This window comes from Marmota monax, unplaced genomic scaffold (assembly GCF_021218885.2).
Source record: "Marmota monax isolate L192 unplaced genomic scaffold, Marmota_monax_Labrador192_F-V1.1 WCK01_AAM20220418_F8-fsc00020, whole genome shotgun sequence".
Taxonomy (NCBI): Eukaryota; Metazoa; Chordata; class Mammalia; order Rodentia; family Sciuridae; genus Marmota; species Marmota monax.
The window spans coordinates 22,055,471-22,075,406 of record NW_026692912.1 but is presented as its reverse complement, the minus strand read 5'-3'; the positions used below and the strand labels follow the sequence as shown (position 1 = coordinate 22,075,406).

General features: G+C 50.2%; 1 protein-coding gene across 15 annotated transcripts in view; it reads left to right on the top strand.

Annotated features, from left to right (window-relative positions):
• The window catches only part of Fnbp1 (formin binding protein 1), a 105,180-nt gene that overhangs the window by 50,336 nt on the left and 34,908 nt on the right, over nt 1-19,936 (top strand). For all 15 annotated transcript variants that reach the window (XM_046451304.2, XM_058581842.1, XM_046451307.2 and 12 more), the window contains exons 3-6: nt 173-229; nt 1,133-1,280; nt 8,829-8,891; nt 9,377-9,481. In XM_046451304.2, the coding sequence (XP_046307260.1) occupies nt 173-229; nt 1,133-1,280; nt 8,829-8,891; nt 9,377-9,481 (373 nt within the window). The remainder of the gene's footprint in view (nt 1-172; nt 230-1,132; nt 1,281-8,828; nt 8,892-9,376; nt 9,482-19,936) is intronic.

The following is a 19,936-nucleotide window of genomic DNA, read 5'->3' as shown; positions in this document are numbered from 1 at the left end:
AGTCTTTCATGGCAGCCTTGATGCGGGTGCTGAGAAAATGGTGGAAATGACAGGTTTCATCTGTGGACATCTGTGATTTTTTTTTTCCCCAGACTTTGACCTGTGTCATGTTTCAGCCCTGATGTCTCCATTGCCCTTCTACATAGGTGATGTGTCTGCATTTTTATTTCAGGAATCTTTCGAAGAAATACCAACCTAAGAAGAACTCGAAGGAGGAGGAGGAATACAGGTATGTCAGCTGATGACGGCTGGCGGCATTTAGACAGCAGCGGTGACTGTGAGGGACAGAGGGGACACACGTCCCTGAGACCAAGCCGACTCCATCTTCCTGTCTGAGTGTGTTTTTAAATTGGGGAGAACAATAAGAACATTTTCTAGTTAACTTTATTTTACACTGAGCCGCCAGAACTAGCTCGTCCAGATTGTTTCAGTTCCAGCAACGAGGACAAGTTCTGGGGCATAGCCTAAGCACGTGCAGGAAGTATGGGCCACATACATCCTGGAGTTGGGGTTTGGGTTTGTAATCTCAGGACTTCCTGTCAGGCGAGTCATGCCTCGGAGAAACCTGGCCCTCTCAGTCCCAATGGAGGCTCCCCCACCCCCAGGACTCGGCGTTGAACCCAGGGTGCCTGATCACACCTAATCAGGGTGCTGAGCTACATCCTCAGCGTTTTTATCTGAGACAGAGCCTTGCTCAGTTGCTCGGGGCCTGACTTAGTTGCTGGGGCTGGCCTTGAACTGGTGACCCTCTGTCTGAGCCTCTGGAGCTGCTGGCGTCGTAGGTGTCACCCCCGGGGCCCAGCTCAACTAAGCTGTGGACAGACGGAAGGCACTGCCTCTGACTCTGACCTAAGCATCCGTCATGTCCGAGCCGCGTACGTGCAGTCTTCTGGGCACCGTGTCCACACTGAGCCTTGGCCAACAGCTCTCGCCCCACACAGGCAGCGGGTCTCACAGATCGAGCGTCTGGCGCTAATTAATTCTGAGCCCTTTTGGCGAGAGCCGCTGATGTGTAATGAACCACTGAGCCCCTCCGGGGGGCCGACGTCCATTAACCCGATCACCGTCTCCCCGGCGTGAAGCAGGGCGAGACCGAGTGGCCCTGTGTGACGAGCCCTACTCTGTCCCCTAGGTACACGTCGTGCAAGGCCTTTCTTTCCACCCTGAACGAGATGAACGACTACGCGGGGCAGCACGAGGTCATCTCGGAGAACATGACGTCGCAGATCACCACGGACCTGGCGCGCTTCGTGCAGGAGCTGAAGCAGGAGAGGAAATCGGTAAAATGTCCCCAGAGGACTTAGAACCAGAGGGAGACAAGAAGTGGCGCCTGTTCCTAAAAAATGCCTCTGGGTCTCATGTGCAGTTCCAAAGGCCCCACAGACGCCGGGAAGCCCACCAAAGGGCCAGGAGCGTGGGCCCTTTGAGGAATTAAGGGTATTTGGACCCACCGACACTCAGGGGGAGTGATGTCATATGGGGAGTAAACGGTGTTAGAACAAGGGCTTCAAAAAGAAGAGACTAACAGGCGACAAAAATGCTTACAAGGCTAGGCACGGTGGCCACGCCTGTCATCCCAGCAGCTCGGAGGCTGAGGCAGGAGGATCACGAGTTCAAAGCCAGCCTCAGCAATTGAGCGAGGCCCTAAGCAACTCAGTGAGACCCTGTCTCTAAATGAGATATTAAAAGGCTGGGGATGGGCTCAGCAGTTACGTGCTCCTGGTTCCATCCCCGGCCCTCCTAAAAATGTTTAAAAATGTTTATAAGGAGGACAAAACCCAGAAAGATGTCCTCTGCTGCCGCCTGCTTCCCCCAGGTGTTGACTTGGCTCCTCCGGCCCCTCCACGGCCTTCCTGTGGATCTGTTGTTGACCTGAGGGGAAATGTACATTTGAAGGACACTCACAGTTATGCTTTTGCCTTTGGATCCTTTCTTTGTGGTGCTGAGGACGAAGCCAGGCCTCAGGTGTGGAGGCCGCACTGCCAGAGCCACAGCCCTGCAGCTGAGAGTCCCTTGATGCCATGGCCCTTGTCAGTCCACGTCAAGTGCTTGTAAAGTGCAGAGTGACTTCCTACTAGTAATAAAGTCCCACAGCGGGCCACTCACGTGCTTTTTAATATAATCTGAGTCTAGGAGTCTAGGGTAGTTCTCTGAGTGCTGTGGAGGCCCCCAACCAACAAGGTTGGCTCCTCCTGGAATGGAGGACTCACTAAATAATAATGACAGGAATATTGCTTAATTGCAACTGTGATAGTTGCTAGAAAGCGAGGAGACAGGTGCAGAGACACATGCAGTGGGAATCCCCAGCGCGCTCACGACTGGGGGTCCCAGAGAGCCTGGGGGTCCCAGAGAGCCGAGAGTTAAGGCCTTAAGAGGAGACATGACAGCGAGTAGGATTTGCCTGGGTTCAGCCTTCCACAGGGAAAGCCAGTGCAAAGGCCCTGGGACAGCTGAGTTTATAGACATGCAGCACAGGACTGAGGGTATGCTCAGGCCTTCCTTTAAAATCACCTGTTGGTTTGAAAGACAAGGCCCATGGAGAATTCTTACTTATTCCTGCTGGAGCAGCGGCTGCTGCTGTCTGGAGACGTGTCTGATTGACTAGAGAGGGCAGCTGGGGTGTGGCTGCTTCAACCTGGAGAGCAGAGGCCCGGGATGCCGCTGGACGTCCTGAACACAGGACAGCCCTTCCCCGTGGAACCTCCGGGCCCCAAACCGCCCCAAACCTCCATGTGCGGAGACAGAGAACCCCTGCAGTGGACCTGGGTGTGACAGCCTCTGGCGGGCGGTTCATTAAAGAACCTATTCTATTTTACGCAGCGGAGGGAGCCGGGAGCAGCGTCCCGTGGCTCAGATACCTCACGTAGTGATGACAGGCACCGCAGATCTGAACTCAGTACCTGGCTGCTGCCCTGGTCCCTGAACTTCCCCTGACCTTGGAAAGTTCTACCTCCTTCCTGTTTATTGCTGTGATCAATGCTGCCTCTCAGGGCTGACCTTCCCCGATCCTTGTAGCTCAGCATTTTAGCCAACTCCCTAAACAGGACCCAGGCACTTACCTAAGGAGGAAATACCAGGTCCCTTTGTGGAGTGAGTCACGGGGTGGGAAGCCCCCTCCCTCCCTGAATTCCCCTGCTCTGACTGCATGCCTCCTGGCAGCTCCTGCCCAGGCCTTGTGCTCCTGCCCCAGGGCCTTTGCACTGGCCTTTTGGTCCTTGGAAAGCCTTTCCCCAGATATTTTCAGAGCTCACTCCTGACTTCTTCCTCAGGAATGTCACCTTCTCTATTTCTACTCCCTTCTCAGGACCTTCCTCTGCTCTCCTCTCTCCTCTTGGCTTTGGTACTGGGTCATACCAGGGCTGTGCACGGGCTCAGCGCATGCCCTGTTGCTGAGCAAGTCCTGCTCCCAGCACCTGGCAGCTCGGGGGTCCCTGCCGGCTTGTTCTTCTCCCACCCACCCTGGCCTGGGAGCTCGATGAGCAGGGGTTTTCTTGTCCACCCTTGTGTCCTAAGTACCTGGACAGGGCCTAGCGTGACAGTGTGGGATGAAAGAAGTGACGGAGACGTTAAAGAAGCAGCCGGTCTGCGGCAGGAGAGCGCTTGCCTGGCTGAAGTCCTGGGGGTCCCCAGCACAAGGAAGAGGGCAGTTAGCATCCACTTCTCAGTTACAGCTGTTACTAGCTGAGGACCCTGTTCCTTGGCCACGCTGTGACTGGGTTGTCTTATTCACATGCTGTTGTTGGCCCCTTTTTGTGGTCATTTGCATCTATATTTGGAATTCTGTTCATTTTATAAAATCCGAAATTACAGGACTAGCCAGGGAATCCCAGCCACCTGGGAGGCTGAGGCAAGCGGATCTCAAGTTCGAGGCCAGCCTTAGCAACTTCTCGAGGCCCTAAGTGCTTTGGTGACCCCCGGCCTCTAAATGAAAAATTAAAAGGCCTGAGGCTGTGGCCCCGTGGCTAAGCGCCCTGGGCTCAGTCCCCAGTACTGCGATGGAGAAACTCGTAGGTAAGTGACCCCTCTCCACACCTGCCGTCCGGGCACCCTCTTCTGTCTCTCCCACCACAGGGACCTGTCAGTGCTCCCACCGCCTCCCTCCTCCTGCAGCAGCGGGGCGCACACTGGTGCCCAGGTCCTGAGAGCCCCACCCAGCTCCTGAACACACTGGTGAGGGGCTCCCCGTGTTAGTTTGGAAGGGGGAGTTTACACCTGAGGAGGAGCTGGGTGAGTGACCTGATTGCAGGCTTCATGTTTTGTTGGATACTGGGGATGGAGTCCCAGGACTGCTTACCACTCAGATCCAGCTTCAGCCCTTCTTAATAATTTGAGACAGGGTCTTGCCAACTTGCTGAGGCTGGCCTCGAACAGGCGATCCTCCTGCCTCAGCCTCTGAGTCACGGATTGCAAGGGATTGCAGGTGCATCCTGCTGGTTAAGGATTTAAGCAGGGTGTGAATAGCTCACAGGACAGGACTGAGGTGCTCGCCCTGGGGCATCGTCCCACTGGTCCACATAGATCCCCCTGCACCACCTAGATTTAAAGCTAGATGAATCCTGCCAATCCCAAGTAAGGCTCGGGAGCCACCAGTGTTAGGACCCCGTGTGGGTTGGGAGGAAGGGAACGTATTTGTCACAGACTGTTTTCTAGAAGCTCCCTCTTTCTTTGCCGTGTTAAAGTCTTTGTGTGGCTGTTTCCATCCGAGGAATCTGAGCTGTAGTTAGGATCGCAGCTGCTTGACCGGGCTCACTTGGGTGCTGGTTGACCGTGCTCACTTGGGTGCTGGTTGACCGTGCTCACCAGGGTGCTGGTTGACTGTCCTCACCAGGGTGCTGGTTGACCGTGCTCACTTGGGTGCTGGTTGACCGTGCTCACTTGGGTGCTGGTTGACTGTCTTCACCAGGGTGCTGGTTGACCATGCTCACTTGGGTGCTGGTTGACCGTGCTCACCAGGGTGCTGGTTGACTGTCCTCACCAGGGTGCTGGTTGACCGGGCTCACTTGGGTGCTGGTTGACTGTGCTCACTTGGGTGCTGGTTGACTGTGCTCACTTGGGTGCTGGTTGACTGTCCTCACCAGGGTGCTGGTTGACCGTGCTCACTTGGGTGCTGGTTGACCGTGCTCACTTGGGTGCTGGTTGACCGTGCTCACTTGGGTGCTGGTTGACTGTCCTCACCAGGGTGCTGGTTGACCGTGCTCACTTGGGTGCTGGTTGACTGTGCTCACCAGGGTGCTGGTTGACTGTCCTCACCAGGGTGCTGGTTGACCGTGCTCACTTGGGTGCTGGTTGACTGTGCTCACTTGGGTGCTGGTTGACCGTGCTCACTTGGGTGCTGGTTGACTGTCCTCACCAGGGTGCTGGTTGACCGTGCTCACTTGGGTGCTGGTTGACCGTGCTCACTTGGGTGCTGGTTGACTGTCCTCACCAGGGTGCTGGTTGACCGGGCTCACTTGGGTGCTGGTTGACTGTGCTCACTTGGGTGCTGGTTCTCTTATTTCTTCTACTTATTTGTTTAAAGGCTCTCAGTGCTGTGGTTTGGTTTTTCAACCACTAGTGACTTGATCTGCATAAACGGGGCAGGATGAGCCAGTGTCACCCTCTCTGCCCAGCGGGGACACTCCGCGGCTCGCCCCGCCTCCGGTGGTTCATCTCCTCCATCTCCTGGGCGCTGTGTGTCTTGGATTCTCTGTGGTGCTTTTTCATTTTGTTGCTGAGCCTTCTCTGGGCTTCCCCTGGCCCCTGGGAAGTTTTTCAAACAAATCTCCAAAGGTGATTTTATCTGTGGAGGCTAAAGTCAAAATGGAAATAAGTAACTGTAGCTGTCACCTGCGATATCATCAGGCATTTTTTTTTAGTCCCATCATGTTTTGGAAGAAATGAAAGCCATCTCCTCACAGGAGCGGGGCCCTGGTCCCTGGTAGGAGGGGGTCTCTGGTGACTTCATTCCTCCCGCTCCAAAAGCTCTTATTATCTTGTCCCCAGGACAATTCCCCTTTCTGTGGAGCTGGAGGCGCCCTTTGGACAACACTTGCCCACTGTCCAGAGGCGCAGCTCTGCCATTGTTTGTTGGTGAACACCAAGTGCATCTGCAGCGCAGCCCTCCACATCGCTCTTCCCCGAGGAGGCAGAGGGGGCTGGCACAGAGGACTGGGGGTGCAGGCCGCTGCAGGGTGGGCTCTGCTTGGAGGGTCGTGGTCCAGGGACCACGCTGCCCAGGAAGGCCCGTGGGGTTTGGCTTTTCTGTTGTTGTTTGGGGGTTTTATTTTTATTTATTTTTTTGTAATATTTTTAGTCTCCAAGTTAAAAAAATCTAAAAAACAGCTGGGGATGTGGCTTTGTGGTTCAGCACCCCTGGGCTCAATCCCTGGTACCAAAAAAAAATAAAAATAAAAATAAGAGTTGCCGTGGAGACAAAGCAGAGCTCTGAAGCGTCCCCGGGCTCCTTCCTCTTTGTGCACCTGTCTTTGAATCTCCAGTGAGACCTTTTGGGAAAGATGGTTCCCCGTCAGCAAACCTCAGGACCCTGTGGCCCTGCTTGGGAATGGGGACAGCTTGTTACCAAAGGCTCAGTCCTCGTCCTAACCCCAATCCAATAGCAAGGACAGGGTTTGGAGAAAGGGGAAAAGCAGGTTCATTGTTTTCCTAGCAAAAGAGAAATAGGGACTGCTGTCCCCGAGGCTGGGGTTCCGCCCATGCAGGGACCAGGGGCTTTGAAGAGGTGATTCAAGGCTACCTTCCGGTCGCTGTGGAGTTGAGTTGTAATTCCCTGGTTGATTTGGGAAATGGCCATTTCTGAGATCTGGTGCCGTCCCCAAAGTCTGACTTGGTTCCTGTGGTGGGTGTGTGCCCCAGGCCCCGTCGTAACTCTGTCTAGGATGGGGAAGAACGGTGACCCTCTGTCCCCTGAGATTAGGGAGGGGGGGAGGTTGGGGGGGAGCAGGGGGAGAAGAAGAGAAAGAAAGATGTCCTTATTAAAAGTAAGTCACAGCAGCAGAGCACAGGGGCTGTGTTCAGAGCATAAAGTGGACCAGGGCCACAAGTTCTCTCGATAGGGGGACAAAGCCACCAGACCAGGGCCAGGAAGGTGCCTCACTGCAAGGGCTGACTTTGACCCCAGGTGACTTCTGCAAGGGACCCTTTCATCCCTGCTGGCGACTGGCTCGTCCCCGGGACCTTCTTCCTCTTTCCTCCCCACTTTGGGTGCTTCCTCCGGGGCCCAGAGGACCCTCCCCTGCCCTGAGCTCTGCTTCTTGATCCTTCCACAGCCTTTTCCTTGCTGGGTTTGATCCCCAGCTTTAGACTCCTCGGCTTTTCGGTTTTATTCCTGGGTCCATTGTGAGAGCTGAATAATGAAGTCCCAACGGCTCCTCTTGGGCTGGAGGAGACGGAGCAGGGAAACCTGACCTCCCCAGAGAGCCCGGTTCGTCCCTATAAAGGAGCACTGTTCTTCCCAACCCCGGCTGGGCTCCCCTGCGGCCTTCCCCAGGCCTTCCCCAGGTCAGCCGTCCACGGGGCTCCGCCCAGTTGTAGGTGTGGGTAAGCTCAGAGCTCTGCGGATGTGCTTAGGGGACCTCTTGGCTCCTGTCATTCCTTCACCTACCTTCTCCTCTGCGCACCTGCCACCCAACACTGGTGACTCTACATGGATCCTTGGTTCTAACCCTTCCCTACCCTCAGATCCGCTCACCCACAACATTAGACTGTCCACGGGGGAGTCTCGCAGAAATTCCACTCTTAGACCAAACTAGTGCTGTGCGTCTGGCCCTCCCCTCTGACCCGATTTCTTTGGTCTTCCTCTCCTAAAGCCCAGACCCCAAGCCTGGGGTCACCTGGACATCTCGTTATCACAGGTCTGGTCCCACCCCCAGGAAATTCTGCTGGGTTGGCTGAAGGGCCTGGGGGTGTGGCTCAGTGGCAGGGGCTTGCTCAGCATTTGCAAGATCCTGAGTTCATCCCCAGCCCTGCAGATCCAATCCATCAATCAATCAGTCAATCAATCAATCAGTCAATGTAGATGATGAAAGCACTCATCCATATAGAGCTTTTACACAAGAGTTTGCTGCAGCCTTCTCAGTGGCCAAAATGGGAACAAACCAATGTCCATCCCCTGACCGACGTACAAGTGAAGTGTGGCATTGGCCCACGGCGGGGTATCATCTGACAATAAAGAGGACTGAGGTCCTGACACTGTGACAACATGGACGAACCTTTAGAGATGATGGAGACACTGAGCCAGTCACACAGTTCTCATGGCTCTGTGACCTGCTCACACGAAATACCCACAACTGGCAGATTCACAGACAGGAGCTATCATGGTGGCTTTCTGGGGTTGGGGACGACGGGGGGGTGGGGGTAGAGGGTGACGGCTAAGAGGTTCGGTTTTACTTTTTGGGGTGATGAAAAATGTTCTAAAATCAATTGTGGTGGTCCCAAACAATTTAAGTGGGTCCGTCCCGTGACACGTGAATCACACCTCAGAACAGCTGAAATGACCAGGTGGCTGCTGTCTTGAGGACCTCCTGTCTCACGGTGGCGTCTGTCCCCTCCATCAGGCGGTTCTAGAGTGTTGGAGGGAGCCCGGTGGCTGTTTCCTTTTCCTCTCCAGGTTTTCCAACCTGGAGGCCCGTCCTAGGCGGTCAACATGGACTGGTTTTGGGTGCTGGGGTGGCACTGCAGGCGTCCCTGTTGCTGGGCCAGTGCTCTACCCTGAGTCACACCCAGCCCCATCCCAGATGTGGAGATGTCCGTATTACCTAAGTGCAGGAAAGTGTCTTCTCTGTGACCACGTGAGGCCAGGGGCACTGATGCCGATGTGTTCCCCTTTGCAGAACTTTCACGATGGCCGGAAAGCGCAGCAGCACATGGAGACCTGCTGGAAGCAGCTTGAATCCGTAAGTGAAAGCAAACAGCAAAGGCGGTTCCTCCCTCCCTCCCTTGTGCTGGGGGCTGAACCCAGGGCCTTGTGCCTGTGAGGCAGGCCTCCACCAAGGGGGCTGTATCCCCAGCCCGAAAGCAACTCTTTATGGATTTTTTCTGATTCAAGTTTGATTTAGGCTTGAATCGCTCAGTGAGTAAAAGCAGATAAGTAAACAAAAGCACTGAAAAGACGCCTTCACAGACATTTCTCCTTGGAATTCCATTTAACTTGCTTCCGGAGCCATTACCTCCATTAAACGTGGAGCCAGAGTGCTCGAGTATTTCTTTTTTCTAGAAGTCGTGGAAAGAGCAGAGATGAGACAGACTTAATGGAAATAAACGCAGATTTTAAAATGGCTTCTGGAGACGTCGGCCTACAAGAAACCAGTCCAGAGAGCCGAGGGCTGGGGGGGGGGTAAGAGTGTCACCCTGGGTAACGGGCTCCGTGTTCCGGGCGCAGAGCAAGCGGCGGTTCGAGCGGGACTGCAAGGAGGCGGACCGGGCGCAGCAGTACTTCGAGAAGATGGATGCGGACATCAACGTGACCAAGGCCGACGTGGAGAAGGTGAGGCCCCGCCTGCCCTCGCCCCCCGGTGCCCGCCCCATAGCCCCTTTCTGATGAGCCACAGAAGGGCTCAGAGTCGGGCGTTTTCCATCCCGAGGAGCCTCCAGGTGAGGAGCCCAGCAGCTTGTCCAGGGTCCAGGACCCCTGCCCATGGCAGCAGCCCGTCTCATGGCTTTTCAAAGACGGTTTCTGGAGGCCGGACAGTGCTTCTCCCCGCTGGGGGAGCTTGGCTGCTTCCAGGCTTGCTCCAAGCACCACACAGGCTGCTGCCCCTCCCTGGAGGCCAGGCTGCGCCTCAGGTCCCTGCGCACTGAGCCGCCACCGGTCTGCTCTGCCCCAAGGCCTTTCTTCCCTGGAAGCCCTTTCCCTGTTTCCCAGAGCCTCGACACTATCCGCCTGTTGAACAGCTGCGTTCCCGCAGGACCCTACTTCCCAGTGGGGAAAGCCATGTGGTTTTGTAGACATCCTTTGCTTTTGCGAGATTAGTTGGAAATGACTTTAGTTGAAAAATGGCATGAATTAGAATTTGCCCAATTCTGCCAAATTCCTCGCTTCAAGATATGGTGTTTAACCAGGTGGGTGGCACATGCCTGTGATCCCAGCAGCTTGGAGGCTGAGACAGGAGGATCATGAGTTTAAAGCCAGCCTCAGCAACTACTGTCTCCAAATAAAATACAAAATAGGGCTGGGGATGTGACTCAGTGGCAAAGCACCTCTGGGTTCAATCCCAGGTACAAAAACCTGCCTCCAACCCCAAAATCTAGAGGGGTGAGGATAAGCACTTGCCTGTCAATCATAAGGCCCTGAATACAATTCCCAGCTTCACAAAACAAAGCACAATGAATACTGTATATGTACAATGTAAAGAATATTAAAAGCTGGGCATAGTGGCTGTGCAACTGTAATCCTGACAACTCAGGAGGCTAAGGCAGGAGGATTGGAAATTCAAGGCTGGCCTCAAAAGTTTAGTGAAGCCTTAAGTAATGTAGCAAGACCCTATCTCTAAATAAAACTATTTGAAAAGGTCTGAGGATGTGGCTTAATGGTTGAGTGCCCCTGGTTTCAATCCCCAATACCAAAAAAGAAGTACAGAAGCCGCACCTACTGGCGCAGGCTCTGTCTTAGGCAGCTGGGCTGCTGCTGCTTTGATGGCCCCTCCCGGATATTGCCCTCCTCCTGATCCCCACCCCAGGGCTAAACTCTGTCCTGAATCTGGGCTAAGTCCTTTCCTCGCTCTTCCTCACAGTTTCTCCATGTGCAGATGGACCACCAGTGAGTAGGTCTGTAATTCCGTCTCCTTTTCACCTTTATAGAAACACAATCAGACTTTCCTTAACTCCCTTCCTCTCCCCTTCGTCCCTGTCTGGTTCACGGGGCAGTAGAATGCAGGACTCCTGGTTAATGTTCCAGCTGGAGTTGGGGAGGTGATCTTTGTGATTCTGCTTTGGTTTTTCTGCAGAGACAGCCCTACTCCCCCGTCCTGACCCCTTGCCTTGGGGTGTGTGTCTTCCTGTGCTGCTGGGGAGCCCCTCCAGGTCTGGTGGAAGCAGTCCCTGGGGACTTCCTTGTCTCCTTGGCTAGAAAGAGGGTGCTCCAAGGTTTTCCCATAAAGAATGATTTTGGTAAATCCTTTGTTGGGTTAAAGTATTTTCCCTCTTTTACCAAGAGGTTTGTTTTTTAAGCTTGATTTGGTACTGAATATCATTAAATATTTTTCTTCTTCCTTTAATTCATTAATGTAGTAAATTACATTAATCGGGTATATTACATTGAACCAAATTAGCATTCCTGGGACAACTTAATGAGATTATGATGTATATTTTTGATACATAAGCGGAATTTTAAAAAATACATCACTTAAGACGTTTTCCTTGAAATTGGTCTATGGTTTTCATTTCTTGTCTGTTCTCCTCTGCTTTTCTTAGGAGTTTAGAGGGTTGCTCTTTCTTTATTTTTTTTATTATTTTTTTTTTTTTAGTTGTAGTTGGACACCAAGCTTTTATTTTATTTATTTGTTCTTATGTGGTGCTGAGGATCGAACCCAGGGCCTCGCACATGTGAGGCGAGTGCTCCACCGCTGAGCCACAACCCCAGCCCTCTTTTTTCCTGAAATACTAAAGGAAAGATGAAATTATTCCCTAAATGTTTAATAATACTTCTTTGTGAGAAAGTTCCTAACTACTGATTTGATTTTTTATTCTCTGCTTTTTGTTCCAACCCTGTGGGTTGGTATTTTCACAATACTATATCCATCTCAACATAAAATTTCAATTTATTGACAATCAGGTTTCAACTTAATGTGCAGGGTCCACACACACTGGGAGTTCTGGCCCTCTGTGGTCCCGCCATTTCCAGGACAGGGCTGGGATGGAGCCCGGTGGCGGAGCACATGCTCAGCAAGCCTGAGGTCCTGGGTGCCATCCTCAGCACCAACAGTTTTTTTTCCAGGTCCTCCCCACAACCCCCACCCGCCTTTCGGGTCAGATCCAAGGCAGTTAACCAAGTGCCGTTGCTGGATCCAAAGGCAGTTTTAGGGTTTTTATCTTTAACATTTATTTATTTTTTAGTTGTAGTTGGACACAGTATCTTTATTTTTTTATTTTTATGTGGTGCTGAGGATCAGACCCAGGGCCTCGCACGTGCTAGGCGAGTGCTCCACCGCTGAGCCACAGTCCCAGCCCCAGTTTTAGGATTTTTGATGCGTACTGACAGATGGAGTTGCTATCCTCAGTTACTTGAATATTTCCAAAGATGTGGGTTTTTTCTACATGGAGAGCATCATTTTGCTATTTTTACGAGTAGCGCTTACCTCCTCCCCACGGAGGCCACAGCTTAGTTCGTCTCCGCATCGCACACACAGGAGCGGATGGAACAGTCTGTAAACACTGACGTTTTAAAGTGATTTTGCTTTCTGTCTTGAAACACAGTAATTTCCCAAATTGGGCAACAGTGTGACTGTCGCATCTGTGTTTTCCTTCATTGCTTAGGAAGCTTATGTCAGTGTCAGGCCAAACAGAGGCGGCGTTTCGGTTCTTATCCCCTGTTCCTGTGATTTCTGATGGCCTTAGCATCAGACACAGATGTCTCCTAGGGTTTCCACAAGTGACTGAATTGTCATTGTGCAGGGCATGGCCGTCCTCCTCCTCCTGCAGTCAGCCACGCGGCGCTGAGGATGGTGGCCAGCGCTGGGGGACGGTGGTCAGTACTGCTGAACTGTTGCCTCCTGTGATTTTATGTGCAGAGTACGCCCTGTGTGTGTGCTATTTCAGATCCGGGTGTGTGTGCTGATTTTTCTTCTCTTTCTGAAGAGGTGAGCATCCCTCTTGCGGACCCGCAGGTCATAAGCACTATGTCCAAACCACCCACTGAGCCCGCATCCACCCCATGGCATGGGCTGCTTTCCTTCTGGGTTGGGTGCCAGTGTGGCCAGATGTGCAGTGTTCTCTTGCCAGATCTTATCTCTGGGCACGAGTCCATATCTGGGTATCCTGAGGATACCATGTTCCTTAGAGGAACAGTAAGGGAGGGAAAAAGCCTAAATTAGGGGTTTTATTGTCAATAAAAACTTAGGGAACAGTGAATCCCTTTTCCTTTGCCACGATGCCGCTGACAGAGTTTTGAGTCTGAAGACTTCAAAGGACTTGAGAATTTGGAGTTAGTTAATCTGGGTTTGCGAAGGAACCAATACGTGTTGGAACAGGTCATCTTGTGGCTCAAGACCCAGGCGCTGAACCTGAAGATAAAAACAGACTCTTCACCCCCACCCCACCGCACCCCTGATAACCAGATGGGAAAGAAAGTCCTCGCTACCCAGTTTGTGATGTTGACAAGTCAAAGGATTGATTACCAGAAACATGGAAAAACAAACCGTGCCTGTTCTTACTCAAATATGTCTCCCGTAAACAATTAAAACACTGTAAGCTAAAGCATTCTTTGCCATGCCAGGCTCTTTTAGAGGTAAATACCCTCACCCCTTGGAGTGTGACCTTCTGACTCTCCCTCCGTCCCCAGGGGTCAAACCCAGGGGCACTTAACCACTGAACCGAGACCCCAGCCCTTTTTATTTTTATTTTGAGGCAGGGTCTCACTCGGTTGCCAAGGCTGGCTGTAAACTTGCAATCCTCCTGTTTTGGCCTTCTGAGTCACTGGAATTACAGGCAGGTGCCACCCTGCCTGGCTCTTTTTTTTTTTTTTTTATGAAATTCTTATGAATCATGACTTATTGATCTAATTGTCTTTTGTGTGTGGTGCTGGGATTGAATCCAGGACCTCCCATGTGCTGGGCAGGCGTTCTACCTCTGAGCTCCATCCCTGACCCTAATTCTTACTTGATGGAATTCCTAAGTGGTCAGGCGTTGGGTCATGGTCAGCCCTTCACTTGTAATGCTGTCTGCTGGCAAGGGATGGGGGTGGCAGACATGCCAACTTAGGATCACACAATTCTGTGGGTGTGTTTAAATGTTTTATTTATTTTTTTGCTTTCTAATATTTTTATGGGATGATCACACAATTCTTTCCTTTAAAGAACTTGCCTCTTATTTCCTCCCTAATGCTTAGTTTGCCGTGCGGGAACTTTCCTGTTTGCCCCTTGCACAACTCCTGAGTGGCATCTGGTGACAGGGACTTTGAGGTCAGAGTTTGTCCTTCACTCTGCTTGAGGCGGTGCCGGTCAAGCCGGGAGGAGAGGCAGCCCCTCGTCTGTGTGTTCTGACGGTGCCGCAGCTGGCTAGTTGGGATGAGAAAGGAAAAGGTTATCAAAATGAATGGAATGTGAAATAATATTTCCGAACAGAGAGAACAGTGTTTTCTAAACGCATGCATTAAACTGGGTTCATCCACGACGGGCAATGAATGACCCTTTCTCCGATTTGCCCTGCCTCGTGACTGCTGCTCTTACATAATTTCTAAACGCAAAATAGGATATTGTCTAACGGAAAGTGCAGCCAGTGCGTGGTGACGGCAGCTGCAGAAATTGTTAGTTGACTTCAAGTTGTGTTTTCTGAAACTCCCGAGTCCATTTCTTCCTTTTCTGGTAGCTTCGGTTTTACTTGAAGTGTGTGGTTCCTCTATGGCAGGTATCGCAATTCATGGCCAGTTTTGGCCACGAAAAGTTCATGTGGCTTCTCGACTGGGATTCACGTGATCCTGAGAGTTAACTAGCCAGGAGACTCCGATGTGAGAGGTTGACTTTTTTATTTTCCTGGCTTAACCTTGACTTTTTGTTATATAAACGAATTTGAGGAAATGTTTTAAAAGTTACATTAAAACCCTGACCATGAGCACAAACGAGTGTATCAATTTCCCTGGGAGTGGACATCCTGTTTTTGTGTGATATTAGGACTTGTTCAAGTCCTTGGTTCTGACCATGGTTAGATTTTTAGATTCTCTGTAGGGTTCCCTGTTGGGAAGTAGAATGATAGTCCCCAGTCCCTGGGGGATAAAGGTAGAATTCTAAGATAAAAAAATGAAGACCTCAGACCTTTTTGTTTGGGTTTGGTTTTGGTGCTGGAGATGGAACTGAGGGTCTCTCACAGGGTGATACACAGTGGGCCACGGAGTTACACCCAAGCCCCATAATCAGAATAAAATGTACAGGTACTTTTTTATGTGTGATGGATTATTTAATCGAATACATTTTTTTTTAATCGAATACTTTTAAAGAGAAAAATAAAGGATGCAGAATCTATGCCAGTGTGAGGCAAGAAAGATGGCCTCTGGTTTGAGGGATTACTGACGGTCAGATAATCATCTCAGGACAGATGGGTGCAGTACTTAGGAGGTTACCTTCCCTCGGGATCAGCTTCGGGGACTGAAGCCCAGGCAGGAAGAACGGGTTCTTCTCAAGCGGGAGCCAGCTGAACAGCACAGTGTTAAATTTTTTTACCATTTGGGGAAACGGTCTCCAGCAAGATGTCTACTTCAGTTCTTGTACGTATATGGAATTGTACTCTTCAATTTTGTGTTGTTGGCTTGCTGTAACTGCTAGGTTGACGTCTTTATTGAACATGGGAATATCTTTAGTGCTTCCCCCAAATTTCTGTTTTATATAAAATGTCTGACTAATTCTCTGAAGGGATTTGTTCACTGTAACAATTTAGAAAACAAAAGAGGAAGTGGTTCGTATGAACGCAGGAAATAAATTTTGCAACCACAGCAGCTTAATCTTTGAAAGTTAAAAAGTTAAAAGTGCTTTTCATTTACAACAAGTGAAAAGTGGTTAGAATTAAGAAGAGAATATATATATTAAAAAAAAAAAAGGGTATCGTTGCTCTCAGTATTTTTTTTTGTAAGTGGAGCAACGTTGAATTCAAGAGCCTCTAGAAGAGACACTGTTGTTTGTTTATCCCGTGAACAGTCGCATCTGTGGAGAGGCTGTTCCCCGCCGAAAGTTCGCTTGCTGACAAGCTTGTCTGTCAGTGTGCAGAAATACCAAGGCCGCAGAGGGAGACCATAAGTCATTCTCAAGCCTCCATCCGCGGCTGGGAGTGAGGTTTCTGTGTGGGTCTCTGTGTGTGTCTGTGTGTGTGGCTTGAGCTCTGAGCCCTCACGTACTGTCCCCAGCTGGTGTAAGGCTTTCTACGGTGACTCATTTGATAAAGTCTTTCACTTTTCTCTGACAGCAAGTGGTCTGGGCTGGCCACCAGCTTATTCCCATCCTAGTTATCGCATAGCAGTGGGATTGAGCCTGGTTTCTCCCCCTATGAATGGTGCCACCTGAGGTCCTTGACCCCATCTCTGAGCCTGTTTCCCAGTCCCTCATCTAGGAACATGGCCGCGCACCCCAAGGCCTGAGGTTTCGGGGTACGTGAGGTGTGTGAGGGGGTGGACTGTTTTTGGGCTGCGGGTCCTTGTCGACCATGTACTCACCATCTGTATTTTGGGTCCTTCTTGGACTACTTCCGGCTTCTCTGTCCTTGTTTTTCCCCTTTGATCTACTGGTAATCAGTTGAGTACATTTTGGGACATTCTAGGCCTTCAGCAAGAATTTTCTTTGTTTGCACTGTGCATAACTTCAGCAGGATTATAGCAGGTACGTTGTGTGAGGACCCCAGTCAGCAAGCAATGACGCGATGGAGAGATGGGGAACACTGAGTCACCTGGGGAAAATCTCGTGTCCCCTGCAAATCAGGTGGTGAATGTGATCTGAGCAATCGCAGTTAAAAAGATCACCAAGCCGGTCGCACACACCCGTCATCCCCGCAGATGGCAAGTCCCAGGCAAGCCGGGCAGCTTAGCAAGGCCCTATCTGACGGAGCAGCTTCACGAAGGGCTGGGATGTAGCTCAGAGGGAGAGCACTTCCCTGGGCTCAGTCTCCAGCGCAGGAAAAAAATATCATTTTTTTAAAAGAAGTGCATCATAGATGAAATTGCTTGGTCCTAGGCCCAGGAAACACCCAGTGGCACAAAGTGGCTCGTGGATTCTCATCCGACACGGTCTGTGTAGATGAAGGACGGTGGAAGAAGCCCGGGGGAACTGGGCCTTGAACGTGAAGGACAAGTAAAAGTGGAGAAGGTCGAACAGAGAGCGGGCAGCTGGCGGAGGGGGGTCCTCCCAGGGCCGAGGGAGGTGGACGGCGGGGACCTCCTGCAGGTCCAGCGGGGCCTGGTGGGTCTACCTGCAGAGGTGAGATGGAGCCCTTGTGAAGGGTATCCGAAGCCCAACGGGAGGATGATTGACCTGGATGAAGCGCCTGTCCCTCAGAAAGCACACTGGCACCGGGCCCTCTGTTTCCCAAGGTGTGAGCTCACCCCCGTGTTCTCGTATCCCTTTATCCATACCAAGGGCGGGGTTATGGAATGTTCCATTACGTTCCCTAACGTGGCCCCTCTGCATGTGGCAGAAATGTTTCTGTGCCTCAGGTTCATTGCTCTTCCACTTCCCACAGGGCTTTACTGCTGGTTCTGCTCCACGAGCTGCCACCAGCCCTGCTCTTGCCTGCAGAACCAGGCGGGTGACAGCCATTAGTGAGCTAGACACAGGGAAACTGGCGGATTAATCAGCACACGCCTCAGGTCAGAGTCCAGTAAGGAGAAGTGAGTACTGAGCTGGATGAGGAGGCCCAGGTTGGCTCTCAAGGGGTTAACTGTCCACCATCTGTCCACACAGTGGCAGATAGCCTTGTGATAACGCAGGGCCAGGGTACTTCTGGCATTATTACTCCTTTGTGAGTTAAGTTTCCTTCTTGAGTGAGAGTCTTAATTTTTTTTTTTTTTTACATGAAGTATTGTGAGTGGTAAATTGTATTTACTTGTGGGAACTCACTTTATTTTGTTTTTATGCTAATGAGATAGTTTAGCTAGGTATCACATTCTAGGCTGACAATTATTTTCTCTAAATAAAATTATAATTTGAAAATTATGATTTCATTATCTTCCATTGTCAGTTGTCCCTCTTGGGAAGTTGGCTGTCCACTTAATGGCACTCCGTTGTGGACATTGGACTTTGTTCTTTTACTATGAAGCACTTATATTTGCCTTTGATGTTCTGTGGCATCGCAGTGGCATTTCAAAGTACAGACTTTTTGTTTTTAATTTACTCTGCTTAGGATTCCTTGAATATGTATTCCTCTCATAAGTATAGGAAAATTTCAGAATATTTTAACTCTCCAAAATTACTCTCAATTTTATTTTCTCAAATTGTTCGTTCTGAGATCCGTATTAGATGGTTATCTATTGAGTTTTTACATTTCGACTGCTGAGCCAGGCACGGCAATATACACCTGTAACCCCAGCTATTAAGAAGGCCAAGGCAGGAGGGTCGCTTGAGCCCAGGAGTTGGAGGCTGACCTGGGCAACACAGAGACTCTTGTCTCAAATTGTTTTTCCAACAACTATGTTTTTCGTTTCTAGAAGTTTCACTGTTTTCAGATATGCCCAATCTTTATAATATCTTATTTTCTTGTTTCTCTTGGGTCTTTTATTTTGTTCTTTTTTTTAAATGTTCTTGTTTTATAATTCCTTTCAAACTGTCCTGTTGGTTCAGATTCTCCTGGTGATCGTGTTCTCTCTGTTGGGTCAGTACTCCCTGTGCATTATTATTTTCTTTTTCTTTTCTTTTCTTCTTCTTTTTTTTTTGTATGAGCCTATCTTCAACAGGAGATGATATTTTACCTGGGAGTCCCATCAGGTTCAGGGTTGTGGAAGTATCCCCTCAGCAAGGTTTTATTTTGTTTCTGCCAGACCACCTGGAACTCATGTATATGCTAATTTCTTGGCATGGACATGCTGGGCCATCTGTGTAGCATGCACAGGCATGAGGCCTTGTGCACAGGAGGACACTTCCCCGCTCCACTCCAGAGCCTGAGACCCAAAAAAGCTTCCTGGCCGTTTTTATGGTCACTAGGAGCTTTGCTAGGCATCGTCCAGCTTAGAGAATCAGATAAAATACACTGAGGATAAAATAGAAGAAGGCTCGCACTCCTGCATCCTGGTGTCATTGACAGTACATTACTGAAAAAACGAGTGAGATTTTTAGTATTGAATGTTTTTGAGCCACATCCCCAGCCCTTTTTTAAAATATTTTATTTAGAGTCAGGGCCTTACGGAGTTGCTTAGGGCTTCACCAAGTTGTTGAGGCTGGCTTTGAACTTGTGATCTTCCTGCCTCAGCCTCCTGAGCCATTGGTATTATAGGTGTGCACCACCATGTCCGGCTTTTTATTTTTTTATTTTTGAGGTAGGGTCTCACTAAATGGCTGAGGCTGGCCTCAAACTTGGGATCCTCCAGCGACAGCCTCTAGAGTCTCTGGGATTACCGGCACGCGCCACTGTGCCTGGCTAAACATGTTTTTGATTAAACATCTACTTGTGACTTGGACACTAAGGGTGAATGGCTGCTAACCTATCACCAGATACCTTCAGAAAGAGAATTATGGCATTTTCATATTTTTCCCCTGAGTTATATAACACAAATAATCTTCTTGTTGTCCTAAGGAACATATCTTGTCTAGAACTGCATTTACAAAGTGATTTGAGTATTTCTGTTCTTTTACATGATGTCTGGGAATTATATCTGTATAATTATAGTAACATATAAGTAGTAATGTAATTGCATATTTTATTATTACAAGTATGATTTAATTGTTAATATAATTACATATGTAATTTTATTAACCCCAGCAACAGAGAATGGTGATCATGTGGACATTAAGTTTTAGCCAGAATGGGCTGGGGACATAGCTCTGTTGATAGAGTGCTTGCCTTGCAGGCACAAGGCCCCGAGTTCAATGCCCAGCATCACAGGGGGGCAGCGGCGGGGAGGCTTCAGCCAGAATATCCAGCCTGTTATCTTGAGCTATGTGTTTATGAACCCTTGTGAGTATTATGGTCTGGGGTTATTAAGGAGAGAAGGAGAGGTGGAAAAGGTATCAATTACAAACCTATCAGAAGGAGAAACTGGGGCGCAGGTGAGGTCTTGGAGAGTGATTTCTGCCCCACCAAGGTCCCGGAGCCCACC